This window comes from Sturnira hondurensis, unplaced genomic scaffold (genome assembly GCF_014824575.4).
Source record: "Sturnira hondurensis isolate 20B ecotype Veracruz unplaced genomic scaffold, ASM1482457v3 Scaffold0007208, whole genome shotgun sequence".
Taxonomy (NCBI): Eukaryota; Metazoa; Chordata; class Mammalia; order Chiroptera; family Phyllostomidae; genus Sturnira; species Sturnira hondurensis.
This window is the reverse complement of record NW_028079839.1, coordinates 5,521,813-5,548,500: the sequence shown is the minus strand read 5'-3', so window position 1 is coordinate 5,548,500 and position 26,688 is coordinate 5,521,813. Positions and strand designations below refer to the sequence as shown.

The following is a 26,688-nucleotide window of genomic DNA, read 5'->3' as shown; positions in this document are numbered from 1 at the left end:
CAGAGCTACCCCTGGGCTCACTGTTCTCCTAGGGAACCTCTGCTCTCCTCTCCTCCTGGCAGTCTCGGGACTCCAGGCTCTGGGGGGCCATCTCTGAGCTGGGGGCCCGCAAGCCTGCCCCACCTGGCCTTCTCCAGCTCAGACGGCCACCCCGCTGCCCAGGGACAGAGCAGTGCTGCGAGTCTCTGGGCACTTCCCCTCCACACAGCACACCTGTCCACGTCCTGGCCCCACCCTGTTCCTTGAGCTCTCGCCTCTGCCGAGTGCCCCAGCCCTGCCGAGGTCCCTGGGACAGTGCCCAGGGCAGCGCCCTTGGTGGTGCAGACCACGGCCCAGCAGTCCCTGCCCCATGGAGCCTCCCGTCGGGTGGAACGTGGCTGAGCTGAAAGTACCTGTGTGCTGAGTGCGGGCACCTTACCAGGGCCCGAGGCTCCTTGAGGAGGTGAGAGACACACTGGCCAGCACTGAGGCACAGAAGGGTGGTGCCAAGGCCTGCGGGGTGCATGAGGGTTCCAGGCTGCATCCTCGACAAGGCCCTGGCTAGGCGCCAGGCTGGGGGGCTGGGGGGGCTGGGACAAATTCAGGAGCTGCCTGGCCTGAGAGGTGAGGGAGCTGCTTGACACTGCTGTGACCTCCAGGAGGGGACTCGGGGATCTGGGGGAGGGCGCCCGTGGGCTGAGACAGCGCTGGAGGAACATGAGCCTTACAGAGTTTGCTGGGAGGTCAAAGAGCCACTGTCGCCCAGCACGTGGAGGTGCTGGCCCTCTTCTGACCACCTGTAGTGCGCAGACCTGCGGAAGCCTCCCACACCCCAGGGCAACCCTGTGGCTGAGTGTAGAGCCCCGACGGCCCAGCACGGCTTGGTGTGTGAGTGCACAAGGCACCCGAGGCAGACACGAGACAAAGAGACAGGGCATTGTCCAGAGCTGGAAACCCAAGACCCAGGGGTGGGTCCATGAGGGGCACGGTCCCAGTGGGGTGCTGCCCAAGGCATGGCCTGGTGTCTAAGTACCTCTCTGCACTCTGAGGCAAAGATGCCCTCGAAAAGGCTCCTGATGGTCTTGGTGGGACAGGCCAGACTGCAGCAGTGGAGGACAGGGGGGCTGAAAATGGGGACAGCAGCACAGCCCGAGGAGGGTGGGAAGTGCAGACTAGGTGAGGCAGGTGGCTTCAGAGGGAAACGCCAGCACGGCTGGCCCAGCAATCCTGGGGGCAGCTAGGATGGGGATGCACCCGTGGGGTGCCCACCTGCTCCCGCTGCGCCGATGCCCCAGGGGGCGGCTGGCCCGGACTAGCTGGAGAGGTCTCAAGTGGACATTTTTAGGAATCTGGGGGCTGGTGGCACATCAGCTCAGGAGCAGCCCCAGTGAGGCGTCTTTGCCAGGGAGATGCACAAAGGCCATGTGTCCCTGCTTACTCCCAGGTGCACGGCTGCAGGGAACTGTCTCACGTGGTGTGGAAACGCAGCTCAGCCCTCATGTGGAAAACCAGTGGGGTGTGAGTTGCCACACAGGACCATCCCCACGGACAGGTTTTCCCATGGGGAGTCAGGTCTGCACTGTACCTAGACTGCTATGAGACTTGCTTTTGCTAAAACTCCCTCACCCTGAATCGAGGCAGAGAGTGTTTACTGCAACTTCCTAAACTCTGAGCTAACCCTCCCAAATATGGAGTGTGACTGGTTCAACCACTTTTCCCCTTGGTCTGCAACATCCTTCTCTTTGAAGTAATCAGCAGCATTCTTTCCTTTGTTATCTGTAAACGGTACCCTGCAGTGAACCCGTGCACAGTAAATGAGGACTACCCTCCACGTAACGTACCCAGAGGAGCAATAAAAGCCTGTGCAGGCAGACTGGCTCACTGGCTCTCTTGCCTTCTTTCTCTCAGAGAGTGCCCATGCTGTCCCTTTTTCTCCACAGGACTTCTGTTGTCCATGTGTATTTGTTCACAAGCAGCCACAACACACAGGGATCCTGCCGGCCAGGATCCGCCACACACAGAAGAGGCAGACACCTGCCATGGGCCCAGGTCCTGCCTCAGCACAAGCAGACAGCATGGTGGTGCTACGGGGACTGGCTCCCCCTGGAGGGGTCTAAGCCACTCATAGGCACATGCGCACGCACACACACACACACACACTCACACAAGTGTGGCGATGGGCTGCCTTATCCACATGCACATGTGGTTCCTCCTTGCTCTGAACAAAGCTCAGACCTCCAGGCTCTGTGCTTGCCTCTCACAGGTGACAGTCCCACAGGTCCACAGCTGAGGGGGTCACAGCAGAACTGGCCCAGCAGAGAATGACAGGAGGGTGAGGGTTCAGGAGCCACTGCAGGCTGTGACAGCACCAGGAAGCATGGTCCTGGTGACCCCAAGGCCACGGGAGGTGCCAGACCAGGGGGAGGGTCGTGAGTGTGACTGAGGAACTCACCGCGGTGCCGTTGTCCTCCCGGAAAACCTCCTGGTTGAAGTAGTCGAAAAGTTTCTTCTCCAGCTGCAGCATCACCTGCCAAGGAGGGGCCATTAGCCCAGGAGGGCGGAGCCCGCTCGGCTCAGGCAGTCCCCACACTTCCCCAGTTCAGGGAGGATGCTGCGTGTCACCCACCCAAAGCGACAGGCTTTTACCTTTCGGTCATTGTCCGACTCACGGAATATCAGCTTCACAACTTCGTTGGTGTCGGCGGCTCGGACCGTCTGCATTGTAGCCTTTGTGCAGAGAGTCTGGGGAGGACACGGGTGGCGGGGACTCAGTCCCAAGAGAGGATCCTTCTGCCCACCTGGTGGCCACGTCACTGCAGAGCAAGCAGCTCTTCTGGCCTCTGTCTCATCCTCACCCATTTTACAACTCCATGTCAATGGCCCCCAGCGTGGGTGGGCCTGCAGGACACTGTGGGGCCATGAACTGACCAACAGCGCCTGAAAGGCAGGCCTGTGCTGCCCTGCTTCCTGGGCCAGGGCTGTAGGCCGCAGCACCTATGTGCCCCTGCTACCCCCCTGCCCCCTGGCCCCTTGGGCTCTGGCCCAGGAAGAGCCGAGCAGGCTTTCCTGAGCATGGCCTGAGAGGAGGAACAGAGGGACAGTGAAGTCATAAGCAGCCATGGCAACTGGAGGCACACAACCATGACATCAGCCCCAGAGAGTCCTGGGTGCTGGACAGAGCCCAGACAGGCCCCGGTGGGAGGTACCCTGACGGGAAGGGACAGCGGCTGGGCAGCCTGGGGAGAGGGGAGGGCGGGCACTGTCACCCCCCATGCTACCAGCTGATTAGCTAAAAATTAAATTAAATCTGGGCTGTTTAGGAAATTCTCCTCCCCTGTGTGTGTGCATGTGGGCGCAGAAACCACGGTGCCCCTCACCCATGAACACTGGGTGGACGGGGAGGGGTACTGAAGTGACAGGGGAAGTGACCATGTGCTGTGGACAGAGCAGGGCCCTGAAGGGGCTGACACCCCATGTTCACATGTGGACAGGATGGGGAACAGGTCACACCCAGCAATGTCAGAGACAGCAGGTGGGGAGCCTGGGGTCGTGCTCTGCCTGGTGTGCAGGCTGCTACTGGGCTGTGGCTGCACATGAATTGTACCTTAATAAAGCTGTTTTTAAAAGGGCAAGATGGTGCTTGTTTTAAAAAGACCACCACAATGAAATAGCTGGTCCCTCTGGAGGGTCCAGGAGAGATGGAGTCCTGGGTGGAGTAGCCTTCCCCTGGGAGATCGGAGGCCCTCGGCCCCCAGAGCACTCTGGGACAGGCCATTGACATTCCAAACACAGTCGGCTAAGCGGGTCAAGCTCCCCAGAATGGCTTTTGGACTCATGTGTCACAAATCAGCCTGGCGGCCTTCAAACGGCGTGGATTAGAACAAGCCTGGCACAATCCGGAGCAGAGTGGGGGGGGAGAGCTCCCCCTCACTCCGGGCCCAGCCCTGTCCCCAAGGAGGTGCCTCTCCATCCAGATGCTAATGGGCTTAAGTGGCTTAAGCCCCTCCATGAAAGGGGCAAGGCTGGGGCAGCAGACAGCCATTGTAGCTGCTGCAGGCCGATTCCAGAAAGGCAGGGGTCACCTCCCAAAGGCATCTGCTGGAAGTGTTGAAAAAATTGCCTTATCTGGCCCCCCCAGGCAGGCTCCCAAAGGATGAACATCTGATCTCCCACACCCTCCCGGCTCCTCGGTCACCGGGGTAGAGACCGATCAGACTGCCGTCGTCGGCGTGTCCACTCATGCGGAGATGCACAGGCGGCCTTTCCGGCTCACCACTGACAGAAGGGATTTTCCTCTTTTGAAAGGAGAAAAAGTACCCAAAGGCTCTTCTTAAAGGGCCGTCTATGACTTATTTCATCATTAGCAGCCACACACAGGGCACAGGCTGGGCCACTAGTGCCTGTCCCATGGCCACTTGGAGCGCTGCTTTCTCTGGGCATCAAAGGGACGGTGGCCGCCGAGGGTGTCCACCTGCTGCATGAATGACAAGGCTCCTGCGTGTCCTCTCGGTCTGGGTGACCAGCGAGGCATGCCATGGGGCCCGCGCTGCTGGCGGGGCTGCGGCCAGTGCTTTCCACGGCCACGCACATTGGCAGCCTGTCGATCACACAAAACCACAGCACCAGGAGCACCATGTGTAGTGGGCCTTACTCGCCCGAGGAACTCAGTCGGGCCCGTCCCCCCACGTAGCTGTCACAAACACCCCCCCAAACCTCTGCTCCAGGATGGGATGGGGACGTGGGTGGACGGGGCTCAGCTTCGGAGCAGCACCTGGGCACCTGCGTGACGGGCCCCAGATGTGCACCCACGCCACCTTCCAGGCCTTTCCATGTGGAGCCTTTCCACAGCTTGGGGGCTGCAGGAGCTCCAGAGCTTAGGACACGGTGCCTCCTTTAGAGAGTGCGTGTGCAGGCCCAGTGCCCTGAGGTTTGCTCTGTGCTTGCAAAAATCACCAAAACAAACATGCAATCATGGCCATGACACTTTCTACCAGGAACAGCAGCCAGGTAAGGCAGCTTCAAACACAGAGCAAAAGGCACAGGGCTTGGCAGAGTTTTCCCATTTTATTTTTTATTTTAAAACATTTTAAAAAGTGTTTATTGACTTTAGAGAGAGGTGGAGAGGGGAAGGGAAAGAGAGAAACATGGGTTGGCTGCCTCCTCTGCAGACCCCGACTGGGGACTGAGCCCGCAGGCACCTGCCCTGACTGGGAGTCCAACCAGTGACCTTTCAGTGCATGGGGTGGCGCCTGACCCCCTGAGCCTGGGCAGGGCCAATGTCCTCATCCAGTCACCGAGCTTCTCAGTGGTGAACAGCTGTGTGATGTGGTCCCTGTGCCCAGCTCCAGGGGGGGCAGCTCAGCCTGCAGTCCCCAGGAGCCACTGAGCTCTGGGTCCAGTTCTACCTGTGGCTCCAGAGGTCACCCAACCGACAAGCGGCCCGTGCCAGGGCCAGGAGGGGAACTAGTGGGGAGATGGCAGCTGTGTGCAGACCTCCAGGCAGGGGCCAGCCTAGGCCAAGGCCTGATGGGCAGCGTGTGAGCTGGGGAACTTGAGTGGATCCAGGAGCACCGTGGTGTGCACAGGGGACGGGGCGGGCCATGCAGGACGCGGCTGCCTGGGGCAGCTCCAGTGCCCAGGGCAGCATGTTTCCCTTGGCTCAGCCCTACCCAGGGGCTAGGGGGCTCTTTTCCTCCTCGGGGCAGAAAGAGAACAGGTACATGTTTCTGTTTTAACTTTCTCCTTTGCCCGAGAAAACACAGAATAGGACGTACATGCTGCAAAAGCATATTGTGGATTAAAAACCCTGTTTAGCTGAACAGGAACGGCTGGCTCATCTTGCCTCTGTCCACAAAGCCCTGCATGGACAAGGGACACCCCTCTAGGTTTCGCACTCCCCTGGAGTCAGGAGGCTGCAGCCTACAAGCCTGCGTGGGTCTCTGGGCTCCCGCAGCCCTGGCACAGGTTCTTGAGGCCACCAAGGGTAAGGCACAGATCCAGGATCCAGGGGGCAGAGTTGGGGGCAAGATGGGCCACCAGGCACTGGAGTGCTCCCACTGTCCCCTCTGTGCTCCTGGCCAGGGCAGTGACACCCCATCCTCAGGGCCTGGCGCTGACTGTGGCGGATGACGAGTAGGCAGGCCGGGCCTGCCACTGTGTGCTGATGAGGGGGCAGCTGGGTCTGGGTGCTGCAGCCTGCATGGAAAGCACACTTTCGGTCAAGTCCCTGGTTGCCCCTGCTGGCGAACAAGCTCACCTCAGGGCCACCGCAGAGCCACAGCTGCCAGGACACTCCGCAGACAGGCCACGCATCCTGCCTCTGGAAGCATCCTGAGGAGGGAGCCTGTGAAGGGATGCCTGGCCCTGCACAGTGTGACGAGTGGGCAAAGCCACCCACCTGAGATCTGAAGGTCCTGGAAGGGGCTGTTCTTGCCGGGGCCCAGAGCCTGCTGGGGGGTGGTGGGGACCCCCACAGCCCATCAGTGTGGGCTCCCACCCTTGGCCCCACGCTGCTGGCACACCTGAGCCAAATCTGCAACCAGGGGGCAGGGGTCCCAGACACATGGCTTGGACCTTGTGGGCCCCGCACATGGTCGCGTCTGGTCTGGAACGGCGTGTTCAGGGGTGCTGAGGGGGGCCATTGTCACCATGATGGCCGCAAAAAGAGGGGGTGAGGTTTAATCCTGACTTTGGTCGGCAGGCTATTTCAGGCACTGCGAGTGCCCCCTGTGCTGCAGCCAGGAGCCCCAACGCCTGCTGTGCTCCTGCCCTCTCCTTCCCGAGCTCCGCGTGCACGACCGGCCACTGCCGAGGGCAGCGCTCTCCCGTTTTCCTCAGGAGCTAGACCACCTCCAGGAGACCAGTCTCATCTCCTTCTCAAACCGAGGCCCGAAGGAAGTGACCCTATGACACCCGGCTCTGCCTGGACACGCCAACCGCACATTGTGGGCCAGCCCAAGTCCCGGCCCTGGGCAGCGGCCTTTCCTGGAGGGCGCGGAGCCCCGAGCTTCCATGGAGTCTGCAGGCCAGCTGCACCAGGCGGGCGGGCGGGTGGGAAGACCCATCCCCCACCTTCACGCCCATCCCTCCCACACGATCGTGCTCGAGCTTTCATCCCTCTGACAGCGTCACGCTGAAGAACACGCAGGCCCTCTGATAGCATGAAATTGGACACAAAGGCGAGGGGACAAAGGCGGGTGAGTGGCCCAGCCGGCCTGGTGCTAATTTCAGTCACAAAGAGATGTTCGCAGAGCCTGACTCAGGAAAAGCTGAAAGGAGAAGTGTGTTAAAGAGATAGGTCTCAAAAACAAAGTCTTGCCCAGACTGGTGTGGCTCCGTGGGTTGGGCCTCGGTCGCCCCACAAACCGCAAGGTCACTGGTTTGGTCACGGGTCCACTGGGGAGGGAGCCCTGCATACTGTGGGGACAGCGCTTCTCTGGGACACCGGCCCAGAGATGGCAAGTCAGTCCCTCACCAGTGTCCCCCGCTCTCGGCATCATGCTAGGTTTGGTCACATTCCAGCTGTACACATGTCCTGGAATAGAAAGGGCCCCGCAGAACACTCCAGCTGACACCACGGAGGGGTCTACAAGACCCGGGGAGAGACTACAGTCTGCGTGCAGGGCCTCCCGGAGTCGAGACCGTGGAGACCCGCCGCCCTCGGGGTGTGGAGTCCTCCAACAGCCCTGGAAGACAGTGCCGCCACCAAGGGAGAAGCCTGGCCTTGTGTGCTCCAGCACGTCACCCAGGAGTGCTGAGCGTCAGCGTGCATGTGTGTCCTGCCGTGTGCTAGGCGCAGTTGGGTCAGGGGGCGTGCTGTGGCCCGAGGCCCACGTGTGTCAGTCCCAGCCTGGCTGCCAACCTCCTCCCCAAATCCAGGACTAGAATCTGTGTCTCAGATGGGCCGGGACCTGCAACGGCAGCTGGCAGAGGTCCTCGGTGGGAGTGCTGGCACTGCGAAATGGGCTCAGCCTGGAAGCGGACACACACCCTCGTCCCCCGGATTCCTGCCTGAGCTCCAGGAACACTAAGACGAGCATTAGCAGCCCTGGCGACTACTTCCTTGGAACTGATGTCCCCAGACCTCATTTCAGGTCCTGAACAGGAGGCAGGTGAGCGAGCAATCGTCACATTGCTCAGCCGAAGGCCCTGAGACGGAAGTCAGGAAGCAGTGGCCCTGGTTGCTGAGCTGCGGGTCTAAGGGATCCACTGAGAACCTGGTGAATTCTCTGACTGCCCTTTTTTGGGGTGGACACAGGCTGTGCCCCCAAAAGTCAGTGCCCATCAGACAGATGGGCATTTGCAGTGAGCCTGGTGGCCTGGAGCAAGCCCCCACCCCCCAGGACACCTCTGCCCACATGCAGAGTACATGTGACTCAACGGCCTGTCCGTGGGTGGGACCCTAGGAGAACTCTGGCCCAGGCATGGCCCTCTCCCTACTGCACACAGACAGACGCCTGGGCACACGCACACGGCTTCCGAGAAGCAGGAGACCGGGTCCTGCGGGACTCATCCTGTCCCCCTCAGGACTGGACCTTGCAGGACACGCCCAGGGTGGTCCCCAACCAGCCTCCAGGGTGCTGATGTGGCTGGGAGGCGGGCAGATGAGGGCCCGGAGCTGGCGGCAGTCCTGGAGCGGCGCCATCCTGAGGGCCCTGCCAGCAGCGGCGGCAGCTCCTCCCTCTGGTTTCACATTGTGCACTGTCCGTGCAGATCAACAACGCCCACAAAGGCCCTTTCATCTCCCCCGCCGACGGTGATGCCCACCCCGACACCCGGTGCAGAGCCAGCGAGCTCTCGCTGCAGGGAGCAGCGTGGCTTCCTCCGACTGGTGTCCTGTGGATGCTGGGAAGGCGGGTGTTCCGCTCACAGAGAGGTGCCAGCCGGGACCTGCTGTGCTCTGGCTTGGCCTCCTGAGAACATCCCCAGACTTCCGCAGACACACCTGGGCTGAGAGCTGGTGGGGAGGGTGTGTGCAAGGAGACACAGACCTGTGCCGGCAGCCGTGGACAGTGGCCTGGGGAGCTGCCACCGGGCCTGGCAGAGACCTAGCTGAGCCCTGCCATCCGGATGGGGCTGTGCTGACCCTGGCAAAATACCTAGAACATGGCACTGCAGACCCCTGAGCACGGAACTGCTTATGACGAAGAAAATCTAGTTCCTAGAACAGTGGGGGTGGGGAGGGGCACCCACGCTTTGTCTTTTTTCTTCCTTTTCTGTAATTACGGGGATAATCATTCTGACATCAACCTGCTGGATGGGAGCATCAGCGAATGTTTATAAAGCAAACTTTCTCGAAGAAAATCCTCTAAGAGAAACCCAGGAGAGTCATCACAGTTAAGGATAGACTCACGCCTCATTTTTGCTTAATTGTCACAGATCCTGTATTCAAACAGATTAAAGAGAGCTTTCTTTACAATAGTAATTAAAAAATAAATGATGTAAACTAGTAATTCCATTGTTTTAAACCAAGACTCTTAAAAAAACCAGGCTGACAAACTGATGAGGACGGCGTGGCTGGCCCAGCCCACCCAGGCCCCTCGTGCAGCCCCCTGAGCCCGGGGGCGGCGGCCGCCTCTGAGCCAGCTCCTCCCACTTTTCACCCGGCCCACCAGGCACCCGATCACACGTGTACCTGTCAGTGCCTGGCAACTGGTTTCTGAAAACGGCTGCCCGCCTCCAAAAACACATCTGTCACCGTCGCTGTCCGGCGGTGATGGACAGCAGGTGGGCGCTTGGCTGGGCCACTCGGGGACGGGAGTGCCTGGCACTGCCGTCACTCTCTGTCACTGTGGCCAGCTGAGCACCCAGCTGCCAGTTGCCACGCGCAGGCATGAAACATGCCCTCTGAGCGATCCCGCCAGCAGGGCTGATGGGAGCCACGTTATTCATTAGTCCCCTGGCGCGCGGCCCCTCAGGTGGCACACCACGTTCATGTTTAATCTGTGTATGTTTTAATTATGGCCTAGGTGGTGCCAAATGGGATCACGGCACCGTCCTCGCAGCTCTGCTCCACGAGCACGTTTGCATTCATTTGCATCTGAAATGCAAAGCGGTGGGTGGTCCCTTCCCAGGGACAGTCTTCCCTGGGCACACAGTGCCTCTTTCCCTGGCAGGTGCAGACAAGACTGGGGTGACCCTGTCACCTGCCCTTACCACAAATTACAACAGGTGTCCTCCTCAGGCCACTGGAGCTCTAGGGCCAGCCTGTCCCGCTCCTGGGGCCCCTGCTACTCCAGCCACAGGGGGACAATCACTGCCTTTGACCCCCTGCTGCCCACATCCAGTTCACTGGCCTCTCTTGCTCCTGGGAAGGATGGCTGAATTGCCCTGGATCTGTGCCAGCAGCCGCAGCCAGTGCCTGGGCCAGGGCAGCTGACCTTGCCACTCCCGCTGGGGTCAGCCAGGAAACCAAGCCAAGCTGCGCCTTCTGGTTGAGCCAAAATGTCACTTTGACGTTCTTCCTCAGAGGGAGGCCTCCTCCCCACACTCAACACCAGCAGTGGCCAGGACAAGCATGGCTGCCTGTCACACTGTCCTGGTCACCTAAACATAGCCTGGGGCGGCCCGCTGAGCTGAGAGCACCGACTTCTTCAAGAATGCACGAGTGGAGGCAGAGAGGCCTTCTCCAGGCCCTGGGACCCTCACTGCAAGCACCAACGTGGGTGTCCAAGGAGGGTGTCCCAAGAGAGGTCACCACTGCGGGCCTTCTGCCTGTCCATCCAGCAGGAGAAGAGGGGACAGTGCCAGGGCACGTCCAGGCTGGCGGTGGTGTGGAGGAGCTGAGCACTCCAGGCAGGGCAGACAGAGGTGCCTGCCCAGGGCTGCCCCTCCCCCAACCCGCACAGCCAGGGGAGACCCCGTACACGCATACGGCGTGCGGACCCTGGTGCGGCATGGAGCTCGAGCCCTGGCTTCTCACCTGCTTCTGGGCCCAAGGACCTGCCTCTCTGACACGCTCCTGCCCTTGTCACAGGCTCAGCAGACACTTCACTTGGAAGGAGACGGAAAGTGAAGAGTGCCTGGGGCCCAGCTGCGCACGTGGTCCTGGGGTGGGGGTCTGAGTCCGCTGTTACCAAGGCCGGATCCCTGCCTGTGGCTGCACTTCCTGGGAGAAAGAGTGCTGGGTGCACATGTTAGGGGCCAGACAGGCGACCGATTTTGTTAGTGGGTGGTGGCCCCACAGGAGCGCCCCCCGAGAGCACATGGCTTCCCACCACCACGCCCATGCACCCCCAATTGAGAAGAGGAAACCCTGACTTTTCAGACAAGTGCTCTGACGGCACCAGGCCCCTCTGACAATGTACCCCCCACACCACCCCTCTGGCGCTCAGCTCCACAGCCTACGATGGTGCACCCTCGGTCCACAGAGCTGCCCTCTCCCGAGACATCAGTTCTGTCAGGATGGAAAGGCCACTGGGAGACTCCCAGCCTCCTGACACAAGGCCTGCAGGGTGGCACCGATGGGTCCTCCTTGGTCACCTGGAGAGGTGACCCTGCTGCCGAGTGGAGGATGGTCCCCAGCATGACAGCTGCCCTAGTCCCGTGGACCCACCAGCAATGGCCCCGTGGTGTAGCTCCCTGCTTCCTGGCGGAGGCGGCCTCGCTCGAGGGCACCGGACTCTGTGGCGGCTCTGGGGTCTGCTGGTGTCAGACCCAGGGTGGTTTCAACATGACATGACAGGAGCTGCCCCTGATTCCCTACAGGGGTACAGGGCCCAAGGGACTTCGATGGGGTCCCTGATACCTGACTGATCAGCTCTTCACTTTCAAAATGAGGAAACGAAGCTCGGCAGCCCCAGAGGAGGGGTTCCGCGGTCCCCAGTGGAACTCACTGGTCTGCCGAGGACGCTCCCTGTAGGCTGGAGACCCTGCCCTGCTCCCAGCTGCGGCCCTTTGATGTCAGGGGCATGCGCTCTGGTGGTTGGTGAACACACACACATGTATATGTGAGGACAGGTCGGTGCGGTGCTGCCAGCTTAATTCAGTCACAAAAGAGCGTTTCAACACACCGTTCTTCATCTCTGTCCACCGAGAAGGACAAGGGCGATCGAAGCCTGCCCACCTGCCCGCGAGGGCTCTTTTTCTACTGAGGGCCGATGGTTAGTGTGTGGTGGCGTTTGTGGCGAGGCTGCTGTGGGAGACAGTGACTCAGAGGGACAGCCCCGTTTTCACATCGCTGTTGCCCCGTGGCCACCATTCACACAGCCCTGTGGCCATGCACCCAGCGTAGGGCTGAGCCCGTGGGGAGCCTGCCTGGTACGTGGCTGCCGGCCTCCCTGCCTCCTGACATGGGCTCCACGTGGGGGCTCCCCTCGGCTGCTGCTGGAGAGCTGGCACCAGAGCCTCACCCCAAAGAGCCCCCATCTCCCGTCCCTGCAGTGGACGCCACACGGAGAAGCTGGCCACCAGCCTCGCTTCCCAGTCAGGGATGCAAGACTCCCGGGTCACACAGCTGGGACACAGCAGGGCTGTGCCGAGCCGAGCCTTCCAGCCTCCCTGTCACGCGCTGGCCACCAGGCCAATGGTTCCCACCTGCACTGTTCTTCAGTGAGGACACCCCACCAGGGGCCATGGGGATCCCACCTGGCCCCGCGTGTGCGCCCAGGAGACACATGGAGCGGAATCCCCAGCCCTGGGGTGATGGTCTGTCAAAGGAAACAGCCTAACCACTGTGCAGATATGTGAGGGGGAAGGAGGAGCAGAGGCACAGCTGTCGGGGGCTGGCCCCGGAGCTGCTTCCATTTGGCTTTCAGCTGCCGATGACCTGGACGGTCAGAGGAGTAGCTGAGGGCCCGCGCCTGCAGACCCTGAGGGGCCCCATGCACCTGGCCCCCAGGGCAGCTACCTTGCTGACAGGAAGACGTTTCTTTACTGGGACTTTTTGCTGCAAACATGACCAGTGGGAATGATGACACTGGACATGCCCCGAAAGGACAACACGTCTCCGCTGCCTTCCTATGCCACTAAACATGTGTGGGCTACAGACAGGCCGGGAGCCAACGCCTACCTCTACCACGGACTTGGAGTCCAGTCGGAAGTTGAAGTCACCAAAGACAAAGTAGGACACTTTCTCGAATCGCTGGTCAACGATCCTGGGGAGAGAAAGGAGACCGGTTACATGGTGCTCTCGCGCCGACCGGCTGCTGCAGCCAGGCCTCAGTGCCTGGGCTCCACCATGCATTTCCTACCATCTCCTGTGGCGGCTGACACACACCCTCACTGTTAACACAGTGACCATGGCCACATGTGTCCACTCACAGTGCAGGGCTCCCTCCAGCACACACGTGTGCTGCCAACACATCCTCATCGACTGGGCCAGGGCAGCGTGAGAGCCACAGGTGGTGGAAACCACAGCCTGCACCCCGAATGAAGGCTTGCACTGGGCACACAGGCTTCGGGGAGCAGAGGGGAGCTGGTGCAGTGGTGCATACAAGGGCCTATAAGGGCAGAACCAGCTCAGTGGTCCCGTCCCATTTTCAGCAAGACCTGGTGCCAGTTCACCCCACTCATGTGGACGATGCCGTGAGTCCTAAATGACCCCATGAAGCCGTAGGCCTGGACACAGCCAGAGCTGAGTGCCCAGGCCCTTCGGAGGGCAGGTGTCCTCTCCAGGAAGACCCAGTGCTGAAACCCCTAAGACCTGCCCCAAGCATGGGGACCAGATTCCCACATCAAAGCCCTTTCTTTCCTCAGAAGCTGGTGCCACAGCGCTGGCACCTATGCAATGAATGCCCAGGGTCACAGCAGGGGGTGGTGGGCAGGTGGCCCGAGGGAGCACGTGAGAGAGACGGCACCCAGCAGCCCCAGCCACACCTTCGCCTGCCTCTGGACAGTCCCTCCCAGCCAGGGAGGGACGCCTGGACTCGCTCTGAAGGTGTTTACGAGTTATCCACATTTGGACATTTCCAAGTTATAAGGTAATGGTACCTTCATCTTTCTAAGCCTGGCTTGAAAACATTCTTCTCGGTATGTTAAACCCACCCCAGCATGTTTCAGAACAGACTCTCCAAGAAAAGCAGGCCTGAGGCAGGCGTTGACTCTGCCTTCAGACGTGGAAGTAGCGGGGTGCTCACATCGCCCGCCCCGCCCCCACCACCAGTGACGACTGCTCTGAGGGCATGCAGCGCTGCTCCTGGGTGCAAAGCAGAATGAGAATCTCTGCTGACGAGTCAACCAGCTGAACAGAGTCGGCGGTGCAGCAGGAGAGGTGAGCCCGGTGGCCACACTCCCAAGTTTGCCACGCCACTGTGGCTTCACTGACACGTTTGCTGGGGCAGAGCTGCAGGTGGGCTGCCCAAGGCAGATTTGAAAGCTAAATGGACCTGGCAGGCAAACACCAGGGAGAATGTCTTCACCAGAGTCACTTGCAAACTTCTAATCGTTTCCTGGGTAATGCCACCAGTCCCAGCGCCCCCTGCATGGTCGGTGTGGTTATACTGCACCTGGGCAAGACAGGCTGTCAGTCACCAGCTCGGCCTTTTCTAACTTGATCCATCAACTTGAGAAACAAGAGGTGAGTGACAGGAGCGATGGGTCTGAGCCTCCTGCAGGGTCTGGCTCCCAGGTGCTCTCAGGCGGCCCGCAGCTGACTGCCTAGCCACACATGACCGAGAGGGTGAACTTGCCTGGTTCTATGCAACATATTGATCTGATGGGAAAATGCCATTTTTGTTTTCATTGGTGTGACTATAGGAGGTTGACTGTCCTCTCATACACCTGCCAGAATCTGCCTTTTCTCTGCTCTTACTCATTCAGAGCCTGTTTTTCATTCCTTGCTTTTTTCACCTTGAATTCCAGAACTTTCCCTGTAAGTTGTGAGGTTAGCCATCTGACTTCTGCTGGTCTTGCACTGTTCATGCAGAAGCTCTAGTTTTCCTGCAGTGAAACAGACCAGCTCCCCTTCCACGGCCTTCACGGCAGCTCGCTGTGCCGGCTCACCTGCCTGGAGTCCCTGCAGGAAGCAGGGGTCCCAGTGCGGTTGCGCAGTGGTCAGTGCAGCTGCACTAGCCAATAAACGTTCAACGTTCCTCCCCGAGTTCCCCAAATGACTTGGGTCTTTTTGAGACTCCCTATTCTTTTCTGCAGACCCTTTACCTCTCCTGGACACTTCCAATTAACCCGCCCTTATAGGGAGACTGTTCTTGTCACAACTCCTTTAAAAATCCCCTCAGCTACTCTCCTCCTTCCATTGCATAGTAACTGTCTACCGCCCACCCGAATCCCATGAGAAGCTTCGTCGTCCTTTTCAATGAGAGTTGGGAATAACAGGCAATGAGCCCACTCACCTGAAGAGAAAGAACACACTTTCACAGATCACTGCCAGTGGTGCAGTTGGCCAGCAGTTTCACTGGCTTGTTCTGAAGCTCAACCTTCCCGGGGCGGGGGAGACGCTGCTCGGGAATGAAGGCCTCAGCGGTGTGGGCAGCTCCCTGCCTCCCCCAGCCCCAGGGACTGGTGTCGTGTCCAGGCCAGGCACGGACCCCACCTCGCCTGCTGCCTGCCCCCCATTCACAGGTGAGGGGACAGGGGCAGCGTCTGAGCATCTGTCCACAAGAACCCAGCTATCACAGCCATCCAGAAGAAATCAACTTTGTTTCTGGTCTCCAACATCTTTAGAAGAAAACACCCATCAGATAACCTGCACGGCTCCTAGGTCAGGAGGCGGGTCCCCCACCAGGAGAGGCCATGGGCTTGCTGTCCCCACCTCGAGGACGTCGGAGGTCCAGATCCTGGTGCACCCCCATGACTGGCAGTGAGAGGGCAGTGATGGCTCTGCCCCCTAAGGAAGCTCTGTCCCTGTGGGCTTGAGGCCTGCCCCCCGCAGTCCCAACTCCCACAACACTGGGCGCCAGCCATCTAGACCACGAGAAGTCAGGGACAAACTCATTGGGCTTCAATCACATTGTTCCTCTCTGAGGAACCAAAATGGGTACCATCCCGGCTCGTTATGCTGACCAATTTCTGACTGCTGGCTGAGCCCACAGAGAAGCCTGCTGTCCGCTTGCCCTGGCATCTGTCCACACTCCACAGCAGTGTCCCAGGAGCCTGGCGTCCCCAGGATACACAAGAATCTCCAGCAAGAGGCTCTGAGGAATTTGTGGTACTTGGGTGGGACACCTAAGAATCTATCACAGCCCAGCAGAGGAGCACAAGGCCCTGGCGGCCACTCGGAGGCTGTGGGGTCAGAGGTGCAGAACAAGGAGGTCACAGCCCGGCCTGGAGTGAGGCCCGCAGGACAACACAGCCTGAGCTGCATTCACGGGACACCAGGGCAGCCTCTCGCCTGTGACACGCTGCTGCTCTGGGGTCCGTGCTGGAGCTGGGGCCCGCTGCTGAAATGGAGAAAGGGCTGCCTCCAGGCAGGTTGGCTGCTGATGGAGGCAAGTCAGACACTATGAGGAGCTGGAAGCAGCTGACGGCCTGCGAAGTAGGAGGCCAGCTCCTATTTGGCTAATTGGGTGGCAGAACCCACTTAGAGGCAAATTCCTTTTGCAAAAGTTAACAAATTTCAAGTTTAATATCTGACTCACGAAACTTTAAAAACATCTAAGTGTTTGGAGAGAGAACATGCCACCTTCCCATGACCAGGGCTCCCCCGCCCACAGGGCCTTGTGGTGGTGGGTGGAGGGGCACGCCAGCGTGTCTAGAACCGTGTCCCTCTGTCATCAAAGACCTGAACTTGATCGTTGTTCCAGGGCCCCGCTTTCCTTGGGGTGACGGCCTGAGCCCATCAATAACGAGCGGGTCTGAGAAGCTGGCGGCAGGTGGGGGGGGGCTGCCACCAGCCAGGCAATCGCCTGAGTGCAGGGTCCGCACCTCACTTTTAATTTCAACAGAGTGCCATTTGGACCCGGAGAAGAAACCGTTGTTTTAAAATTAATTACCTTGTCAAGAGCTATTATGATTAAAAAGTAGGCCCACATCAATATCATGTGCCTAATTCAAAAAAGGAATTACAAGAACAGCCATAAAAATCAATTTTGGGGGCCTTGAAAACAGAGTGTCTTTCTGCTCTGACAGGTGATTTCATCATGAGACAAACCGCAGTGACACTGCCTGCGTCACCAAGGTCCTCCCAGCGAGCGGGGGGAGGGCCGATGCCCTGTGCTACACAGCAAAGCCCTCGGGTAATGGGGGCAGCAACCCCGGGGGCCCCAGCTGAACCACTCCACGACCACAGCCTTTCTAACCTGTTGCCTCGAGCAGCGGAGCTGCCGTCCGGGCACTGGGTCTCTCACCAGGAAGCAGCTGTGGGATGCCTCTCCTGCGAGGCGGACCCAGCAGGGCTGCTCCTTGTCCTCCTTTCTGCTCTCGTGTTCTAACCATGGGACACTGTGGCGTTTCGGATAATTAGGAGTCGAAGAACACCAGGTTTGTTTCTCATGTCTGGTAGAAACCACATTTGCTGTCCAACAGTTTTTAATCAGCAAAGACATCAGCAACGTGAACTAGTGAAACGAGGCAGAATGTCAGGTTCCTTAGAAGCTTCCCCTAACCCTGAAGGTCGCATTGAACCTACTGTAAATGAACTGAGGAGTCTGTCTCACCATCCTGGGAAGCGTGGGCTGGTGCCATGCTGCCCGGCGCTGCGTGGGCCCAGTGGACAGTCTGTGCTGATGCTAGCCATCACGTGGGCGCCTGTGGAGGACGGCCTTTCCTGAGGCAGGGACGTGGTCAGTGGATCATGTGCAAAAAGGACAGATCTGACGACAGAACCTGAACCGGCATGAGCATCAGCATGAGATGCCCAGACGTCCCTGGGCTGGTCCCAGGGGGCAGCACCTGCAGTTCCAACAACCACTGCCCCGGGGGCCTCCGTGGCCAGCCCGCTGACTGGCCAACAGAGTGCACTTAGGGCTGACCCTCCGAGGCCCCAGCCCACACTTCCTGCAGCTGGGCGGGCCGAGCAGCGCCCACCGTGTCTGCTGTGGGTTCCCCAGTCACGGGTGACATGCGGACTCTCAGAAGTCTCAGGGTTGTAGGCACATCCGCAGCCCTGAACCAGCAGTGCCAAGTGAGGTGGGCCAGGTGGGGTTCTCTCTGCTGAGGCCTTGGTTGCCAAAACCCACTCAGCCCCAGGTGTCCCACGGAACCGCTCATGTTCCCAAAAGGTCACCTCCTGTCCTGGCTGCTCCAGGCCTGGGGCTCCCCGGGTCTGTGCCAGGGACACCTGTCAGCGGGTGGTGAACAGCAGATGGGTCACAGGGCAGGGCACTGATCTGATACAGCAGCGGCTTCCAAACAAGAGACAGCAGAGGCTCCCCACGGGGCTGGTAGGACATGGCTCGAAGGTGTCTGTTGGCAGGCCCTCCAGGGCCGCACAACCACGGCCACAGAGCTGTGAGAAAGGGCTGTGTGCTGCTCGGGCCACCAGCTCTGTGCTCCAGGTGTGGCAGCTGAGTGGACGGTCAGGCTGCTCCTGGCTTTTCACTGCGATGGTCTCCATCCTGCACGGCTGCTCCTTCAAGTGCAGGAGCTGTGGTCTGCTGGGCGTCAGGCCCCCAGCATCATGTCAGCACTCCCTGGTCACTAAGTCACTGCCAGCCCTCTCACATGATGCCCCTATGACAACCGTCCCCATGAGAACCGTCTCGGGCAGAGGAGGAGCGGCCGAAGACTACCTGGTGCACCTGGCTGAGGGCCCACTGGGCCTCGTCAGCAGCCTCACATTCACCGGTTCTTTAAATAGCGTCCCAGTGTCGAATACGCTTTTCCACTGAGAACCACGCCTCACACCCTGCTCAGCTGCCACCCCAGCCTGCAGCCTGCCCAGAAAGTGAGCCCCTGACCCTTCAGCCCCAGCAAACGTAGGAGCCAACACCCCACCACACAGGTTCTGGGGAACCGCTGACAAGCCTACTCCCAGGCAGGTGGGGCTGTGCATGCCAGGCTGCAGGACACAGCTGGCTTGGTCACAGTGCTGGGCAGCAGGCAGAGCTGGCAGCCAGAAGCACCATGCCCGACACCGTCTGGAATGGCAGAGCCCTGCGGACGGCCCAGAGCAGGGCCCGCAGAGTGGCACTGCAGCAGGGGACGCTGCGTGGAGCAGGCACTCAGTGTGATGCGGGGGAGCACGGGCGTCCATCCACACAGGCCAGCGGGCCGGAAGGTGGGCTGTGCACGCGGGAAGGGCAGGTGCTGCCTCTTGACGGTGGGGAAGGGCAGGACAAGGGTCCAGGGTGGGGACCCCAGGGAGTTGTGGCGTCCACGATTCTTCTCAGCAAGGGGCCCACGAGACAGACACGGAGAGACGTGGACCGGACAGAGCCGAGTGGAGGGACTGTGGCTGCCATCAGCCTCCTACACTGTCCTGGACACGTGGACCAGCTCCCCATAGAGGACACAGCTCGCACACCATCACCCTCTGACACATGAGGAATGCTGAGCTCATCTGCTGGGGCTTCAAAGGACTTCACAGGTTCCCCCAGGGGTGGGACCCTGCCCTACACCCTGAGACGTGGGGGCAAGGGGTGGGGATGGGCATAGGCCTGTTGACCTGGACCCCACGCCCTACTGAGCTGGGCTCCAAACGAATGTGAAGATGACTGCCTGGGCTTCCGGGCCGAGGCCCCTGAGGGGATGACCTGGGAAGTCGACTGGGTGGTGGAGAGAGTGTCCAGCACCCGTTCTGCGGACCCGGCCTCTGCCTGGGGCTGACCGCCTTTCTTCTGCTCCTTGACGGCCAGAGTTCTGGGAACGGGCTACAGACACACATTCAGGTTGGGGGCCTTTGAGCAGGCTGACAACTGACTGATGACCGGCCGGGGATGACAAAGGGGGCCGTGGGCGGCCGGCATCACATCGCCGCTCCCTGGGAAACTAATTGCTCTGAATTGTCCACTGCACCATTATTTTTCTGGCCATCATCTCCTCTGAATGCCCAAAATGAGCATGAAACAACTCTTTTGACTGGACATAAAAGTTAAATGTCCCAATGTTGATCAAATTAACTTCAGCGCTGTGACAATGGACTGTATTTGTGAGAAAATAATGGGGGGACAAAGGGGTGCTTTGTGCCGAGATTTCACAGTTGTGATGTAAAAACGTTTCTGTTGAACTAGGCCAGGCCCCTCTCCAAGGGGAGACAGAAGAGCCCTGTCACTGGTGGAAAGAAGTCTCACTTCACGGCCGCGGCTCCAGGAGGCATCAGGAAGGCGGCCTCGGGAGGGTGCGGAGAGCCGAGGCCCCTGCTGCCAGTGTGGTGCCCTGAATGCTCCCGAGAGCTGGGCCGTGTGTCCAGAGCACACCTGCAGGTCCCTACCGCCAGAGCAGAGGGGCCCACAGGGACCCCACCACCCCGGAGCCCGCTCACCTGAGCCTCAGTCTGACGCTGGGGGGAGGTTTATTTTTTTTTAAAGTTTCATAACCAGATTAAAAGTAAAGAAAGTCAAAAACTCAAAAAAAGTTGCACAAAAAACAAAGATTGTTTGTAATAAAATCCCCAGAGGGGCCCTAGGCGGCTCTTGTAACACTGAAACCCTGTCTCCCCGAGGCTCCAGCAGGAAGCCGTCCCCAAGGCCCAGGCTGGGGAGAGGGCGCTCTGGGCGTGCCTGTGCACAAGGCTTTGGGCCCAGGCCTTGGGGCACACACACCTGGCGCTGCTGGGGGATTAAATACTTCTGCAGAGTTTACAGATTTCAGAGAAAAAGTCTGTCTCTCCATTTTTCAAACAAGCTTTTTGCTCCGGAGCAATGTTAGGTCTACAGGAGTCACAAAAGCAGCCTTGGGCGCCTCTCAGTGTCAGCCCTGGGTTCCACCAGCTGCCCTGGGGGTGGCCTCAGGCTGACGGGCCACCTCCCCTGGGTCTGATGGGTCTGATGCCACCAGCTGGTGGAAACTTGGACCCACAGAGCTTCCTGGAGAGACGGAGCAGGCAAGGCAGGCTGCTCCCCATGTCTACCGCCTACAGACAATGCACCCCAAGGTTCCCAGAGTGCCTGGGGCGCTGTTGGTGGCAGCGTCCATTCAAAGGGCTGGCCGGGCATTGTCCTGCACTAGGCAGAACAGAATGCAGCCTGCTGGTGGCTGCCAAAAGGTCCGTGGCCCCGATGAAAGGGCGGCCCGGCGTCCGCACTCCCACAGAGCCGCTCTTTGTGCTGCACGCAGCCGGATCTGCGGCTGGCCGAGCCCCCACAGAGGCGGTGCGTGGGAATGCGGAGCCACGGGAAAGGGCCGGAATCCGAAGGCTGCAGTCCCCGAGGCTGCAGAGGAATGACAGTCTGGGGCCTTGACACACTAGAATGCCATACCCACTGACAGTCTGACCATGGTCCCCAGACCAGACTGCTCAGGGCCCACACTCGGTTCTGGCTCTGGCTCTGTGGGAGGTCCCGGGAGAGTCGTGCAGCCTTCCGGAAGACGGCACACAGCCGTGCCCTAAGCAGGTCCTTGTCCTGGCCATGCGCCAGCCAGCCAAGAGATGGCGGCTCTGCCCACAGCACCCCAGCCTGGCAGCTACTAGGGAGACCGGCCCTGGCTGATGCAAGGGATGCCCGCCCCAGGAAGGTGCCCCAAGGGCTGCCTCCCTGAGCCTGGTGTCAGAGCACATCTGCCACCTCCTGATGGAGACACCAGGCTCCAAGGCAGCGCTATCAGGTCGATGCCCACAGAGAGAGCCTGCTCAGGGCAGCACTTGCATTTTCAAGTTCCCAGGACGTTGGCACAGACACAGTAACACTGGGGCCTGTCTGCTGGAGTGAGAATGGGCAACAGAGAACGAGGTGCCCTGCACAGGGACATGGGAGCCCTCATCACAGGTAGTCACGGGTCAGCACACTAGGACCAAGAAGCAGGATGGCTTCCTGTGGCCAGGGCTTCAGCTGTCCAGGTAGGTAGAGAGCTCAGGCTTGGGCTCAGGTCCGCTCTGCCCCTCCATCGCCTTGGGTCAGCACCTCTGAGTCCAGCCCAGCCCACACCCAGGAGGCTCCATTAGGGGCTGAGGGCCGGGCCCTGGGTGGGCAGGGCACCCGGACCCTGCGTCTCCCACTCCTGTCACCTCTGGGTGGTCCTGGCAGGTGGCAGCAGGGACCTGGGTGCTGGGACAGGGTGCAGGCTCTCACTCAGGGCTCCCCGGGTGAAGCAGCATCATAGCCACATGCCCAGCTAATGTCAGCACTGGGGGGCAGACCCCATCCCCCCGCCCTGTGGAGGGCGCCTCCTGCTGAGAGGAATCCAGAAGGAAGGAGCCTGCAGGGAGGGGCCTGTGCACCACATGGGAGCCTGGGGCCAGGCAGTAGGGGTCCCAGGTGCAGTGCCAGAAAGGGCCTGGCTGGTGACACGGGCCGAAGAGCAGAACAGCCACAGGCCTCAGCACATGGATGTAAGCTGATGTCCCTGTGCAGGAGTGGGGGGTAGACTGGGTCCTGGGGAAGTCTGCGATCACCAGGAAGAAATGGGGAGACTGCTGTGCTGAGGGAGCAGCTGTCCCAAGCCCCAAGTGGGTGGCCAACTTTCCCCTAGGCCACAGGATGCTGGCGGACAGGGCCTGGCAGTAGGTGAGCAGCCCTGGAACTTGGCGTCTAGAATGAACTCCAGCAAGAGGCCCATCTTCAAATCCAGAGGTACCCTGGTCCGCAGGCCAAACCCACTCGTCCATCAAGTTCGAGGTGCCGCCCTTCCCTCCAGGGATGGCCTTTCAGCTTTGACGAAAGGCCAAGGACCACCACAGACAGTTGGAGGACCCAATGGGGTTTAGGGTAAGAGGGCCCTGAAAAGCCAGCTTCGAGAGGCAACTGGGGAGAGGCTGCTGGGAACCTGGAAAAGAACAGGAGCAGCCTCCTTGCTTGAAAGATCGCTGAAGCTGCTCCCCACCCCTCGCCAGAGATGCTCAACCCCGGGTGAGGGACCCAGGACCCCAGCAGCAGGGCGTGGCAGCTGGACTGTGAGGGGCAGAGCTGGGAGTAAGGCAGTGCTTGGCAGGTTGGGCCTCACCAGGCTGACTGTGCACAGCTGGGAACTCTCGGGGGGCCCAGCCCCCAGCCTGGCACCAGCCCATGCCTCTAGCAGAAGGCACCGCTCATGGCCAAGCCACCAACGTCAGACTTCGAGACACCCCAGTTGACATCTACTCCCACCACAGCTCTGGCTGTGTTTTCTTATCTGGGCATGAGGCCACCCTCCCGGAGTCACCTGGGAGGGACTGTTCGAGCCTTGGGATGGGCCAGGACTTGTGTGTGGAGTCAACGGGTCAACGTTAACAGGCGTCACATGCTCAGTAAACAGAAAGGCAGGGGGAGGAAGTGTGGCTTAAAAGAGCCGCCTTGTCCCCCGGGTAGGCTTACCCACCTGTCGAGCACGTAGCCCAGGGCCTTGTGCCGGATGCCCGCATACACGGAGGGGCTCGTCTCCCACGCAACCAGGTTGGAAGCATCATGGAAAAGGTGGATGTTCACCAAGTCAAAGGCACTGCAGAGACAGAGGAAGGAGACTTGGTGACAAAGGGCCAGAGCTTCAGATCCCTGGGTGCGGCCCCTACAATGCTGTCCCTGCCCAAGGTCCTGCGGGGTGTGGGGCCAGGTCTAGCCGGGGCCCCAGGGCTGGCTGGGGGACAGAGCCAACCATGCCCCAGGCCCCTGCCCTCCTCAGTGGCTCCCAGAGCAGGACAGGCCCGCCCAGATGGCAGGTGAGGCCTGAAGTACTCGTTTCAAACTGCACGTGTAGATGGCGGAGCTTTTCTCAAGCTGCCAGTGAGCCCCGAGGAGGCAGAGGGGAGGGGGGAGTAAAGGGGGGAGGAGAGTGTGAAGGGGGGAGGAGAGGGAAGGGAGGGAAGAAGGGCTGGAAGGGAAGGGGAGGGGCTTCGGCTCCCTCAGCCAGCAGCTGCCTGCAGTGCTCACTGCTGGGGTCCCGGGACTGGGGATCACTAGGTGATCTGTTTCGCTGCCAATGAGAAGCCCCCGAGCCCCAGCCCAGGGGAAGCCCTGTGGCCTCTGCTGCTACAGGGCTGTGGTGAGGTGAGGGTATGGGCACCCCCCAGCCCTACCGTGTCCACCCCAGTCACCTGCAGAGCCGAGGCCACCTGACCCGAAACCCAGCAAGACAGGACTGACCATGGGCCTGATGGGCACTCCGGGTTCAGGTTGGGGTGCTGGCTGCGGAGCCAGATGCCGACCCTGGCTGTGCCTTGCCCCATGTCCCCCACACCAGTGGAGTGCACACCCTCAGCTTGCTTGGCCTGCACAAGCCTGTCAGCAGCATTTATGGGGACGTGTGCCCTCCAGGCACTGGGTGCAGACTGTGGCCCTTGGGCCTGGTGCCTCAGACAGCGCACGTTAGGGTGAGCAGTGCTGGCTTTTGCAGGCAGGCAGGAACGCAGGATGGGGCACTGAGGTTTCCTATCGTGCCACTGAGTAGCTGCCCACAGGAAGGCCAGGCCGGGGTCATTGGGTGAGGGTCTAATGCCACCGTGCCCAAGCCCCAATGGACACAGTGCTGGGCCACCTTCCGCTACAGAGTGCGGAGCTGCCAAAAGGAGCCACTCAAATGCCACGCCTATGGGAGGCAGCAGGGCTTTCAGGGACTCGGGGACAGGGAGTCAAGAGTCTGTGTCCCACAGAGTCACCGGCAGCACAAAGGGCCACAGGGCAGGGGCTCTGGAGGGGCAACCACGGCCCCTGGGGTGGCAACACACAGGACTGGTGCCCGGCACAGCAGGGATGAGTGGTCAGCAGAGACACCTACCAGTCCGCGACGCACCATCTCGTCCGGACGAAGCCCTTGCGTGACCACTTGCACTGAAAAAACAAACAGGCCACGCAGGTGAGCGGGGAAGGAGGAGCTTCTGCCTCCCACGCAAGAGTGGAGGCCTCTCTTCAGAGGACATGTGGTCTTCCAGCTCCGAGGGGCTGAGATGCCACGCCCCTGCCCATGGCGCAGGGCAGGGCCCAGCACAAACATGCATGGCCTCCACCATTGCTGCAGCCCCTTACCCAGATGGGAGAGAAGCTACAAGAAAGCTGAAGCTGGTGACCCGGGCTCCAAGTAGGGCACCCTGGTTGAGCCCTGGGACGTCTGAGCCGCGTTGTACAGGGACGTCCCAGGCAGCAGGTGAGTGGCTGGCATGAAGGCCCCGAGAGCCGTGCACATGCGGCACCTCTGGAGTGTGGGGCCTGGACCTGCCACAGGAGACCCAGTCCACATGAGCGGGCAGCAAGCCACAGAACCACAGTGCTGACTGCTGCTTCCGCATCCCCACCTCCCCAGGGGCCTTTGCTGGAGGAGCTGTGACAACAGCCACTGGCTCCCCACAGCCCTCCCTTGTTCGTTCCTGACCTGAGAGGACCGGAGTGCGGGTGGGGTGCATGGGGTGGGACCCTCACTGCCCTCCACGGCCCTGGATCAGAGACCTAATGGGAGGGAGCCACTGGCCCCCCAGGGCCACTGAGCACTGGAAATGTTGCCTTTCTATCTTAATTAGTATTTGTTTAAATAGCAACACTGAACAGGGTCACTTCACAGCCTAAGCAGTGGGAGGAGTGGGGCTCCTGCCCAGAATCCCTGCAAAGCCCCAGGAGACACGGGTGGCCTTGCCGAGGCCCAGCCCACAAACTCGGTGTTGGCAAACATGTGCAAGCTGGATGCCATGTCCTGTTCCCCCTGGTCCCCTGCAGGAGCCCCAGGCCAGCGGCATGGTACCCTGGCCAGCTGATGCAGTGTCCACAGGCCTGTTGAGTCCTGCCCCCACCCACATGCCTGACGGGGCCATGCCCAGGGGTCCACAGGTGGTGCCCCCGAGGCTCATGAGAGTATTTCATCCTCCTGTCAGCCACAGGCTGGGTGCCACCAGTGCCCATTTTACGAACCAGAAAACTGAGGCGTGGAGGTTAAGAACTGTGCAAACGGGTGGGAGGAGCCTGATTCAGGGACTCGGGTGGCTGGTGCGCTCAGACTGGACATGGATGGGGACAGACCCACCCTCACCTGGTGAAGCCCACATCTTCCCATGTCAGAGGAGGAGGCGGGGACATCTGTCCAGAACAGAACAGAGCAGCCCTGTTGCTCCACAGGGAGAAGGCCCTGGACGTGCGCCTGGGTCTGCTGGCCCCTCCTGGACAGGCAGCACCTCCCCCACCCTGGGCACTTCCCTTGTCCCCGTGCAGGAGGCAGGCCCCAGGCCGCAGAGGATGCCCCTCCCCGAGGACCCCGTGAGGGTCTTCCCAAATGCAGGCTCCCAACCCCCTAGGAAAGGCCCTGCGCTGGGCCACCCCAGGGGGCTGCTCCGCCTCCTTCCTGGCCTTGCCCCCACATCCCCTCTCCCTCCTCCTTGGACTCCAGACAGAACTGTGGAATGTGGGGACACCTCAAGGACACAACCTCCAAGCTCCGTCACTTCTGGGAAGGAGAGCCAGCCCTGAAGCCCCTGCTCATGAGCACAAACTGCCCCCCACCCCGCCCCCCGCCTTCAGCACATCAGCCCCCGGAGGGTTCTGGAGGGTTCCTCTACCCCTCAGCCTCAGGAACAAAGACTTCCAGGACTCCTGTGGCTCCTTCCTGCTGCCCCCTCCTTCACCACCTGACCAGCTCCCCCTTGCGCTCCCCCAGCTCAGGGACAGAGCGCCCTCAGCCCACAGCCCACAGAAGGACCTGTAGGCGCCTGTAGGTGCTCGACGTGCAGAGCTTGCCCCCTGGGGTGGAGCACAGTGGGCAGGGCGGGGGCTCCCTTCCAGTCTCTGTACTGAGCTTCCTGGCCATCCCCACTTTCTGAAACACCAC

At 60.5% G+C, this 26,688-nt stretch overlaps 1 protein-coding gene across 2 annotated transcripts in view; it reads right to left on the bottom strand.

Annotated features, from left to right (window-relative positions):
• The window catches only part of INPP5A (inositol polyphosphate-5-phosphatase A), a 146,620-nt gene that overhangs the window by 17,611 nt on the left and 102,321 nt on the right, over positions 1–26,688 (bottom strand). For both annotated transcript variants that reach the window (XM_037051247.1, XM_037051248.1), the window contains exons 7-11: positions 24,658–24,710; positions 23,266–23,385; positions 12,989–13,073; positions 2,626–2,721; positions 2,432–2,506 (exon numbers count right to left, since the gene is read on the bottom strand). In XM_037051247.1, coding sequence (XP_036907142.1) covers positions 2,432–2,506; positions 2,626–2,721; positions 12,989–13,073; positions 23,266–23,385; positions 24,658–24,710 — 429 coding nt within the window. The remainder of the gene's footprint in view (positions 1–2,431; positions 2,507–2,625; positions 2,722–12,988; positions 13,074–23,265; positions 23,386–24,657; positions 24,711–26,688) is intronic.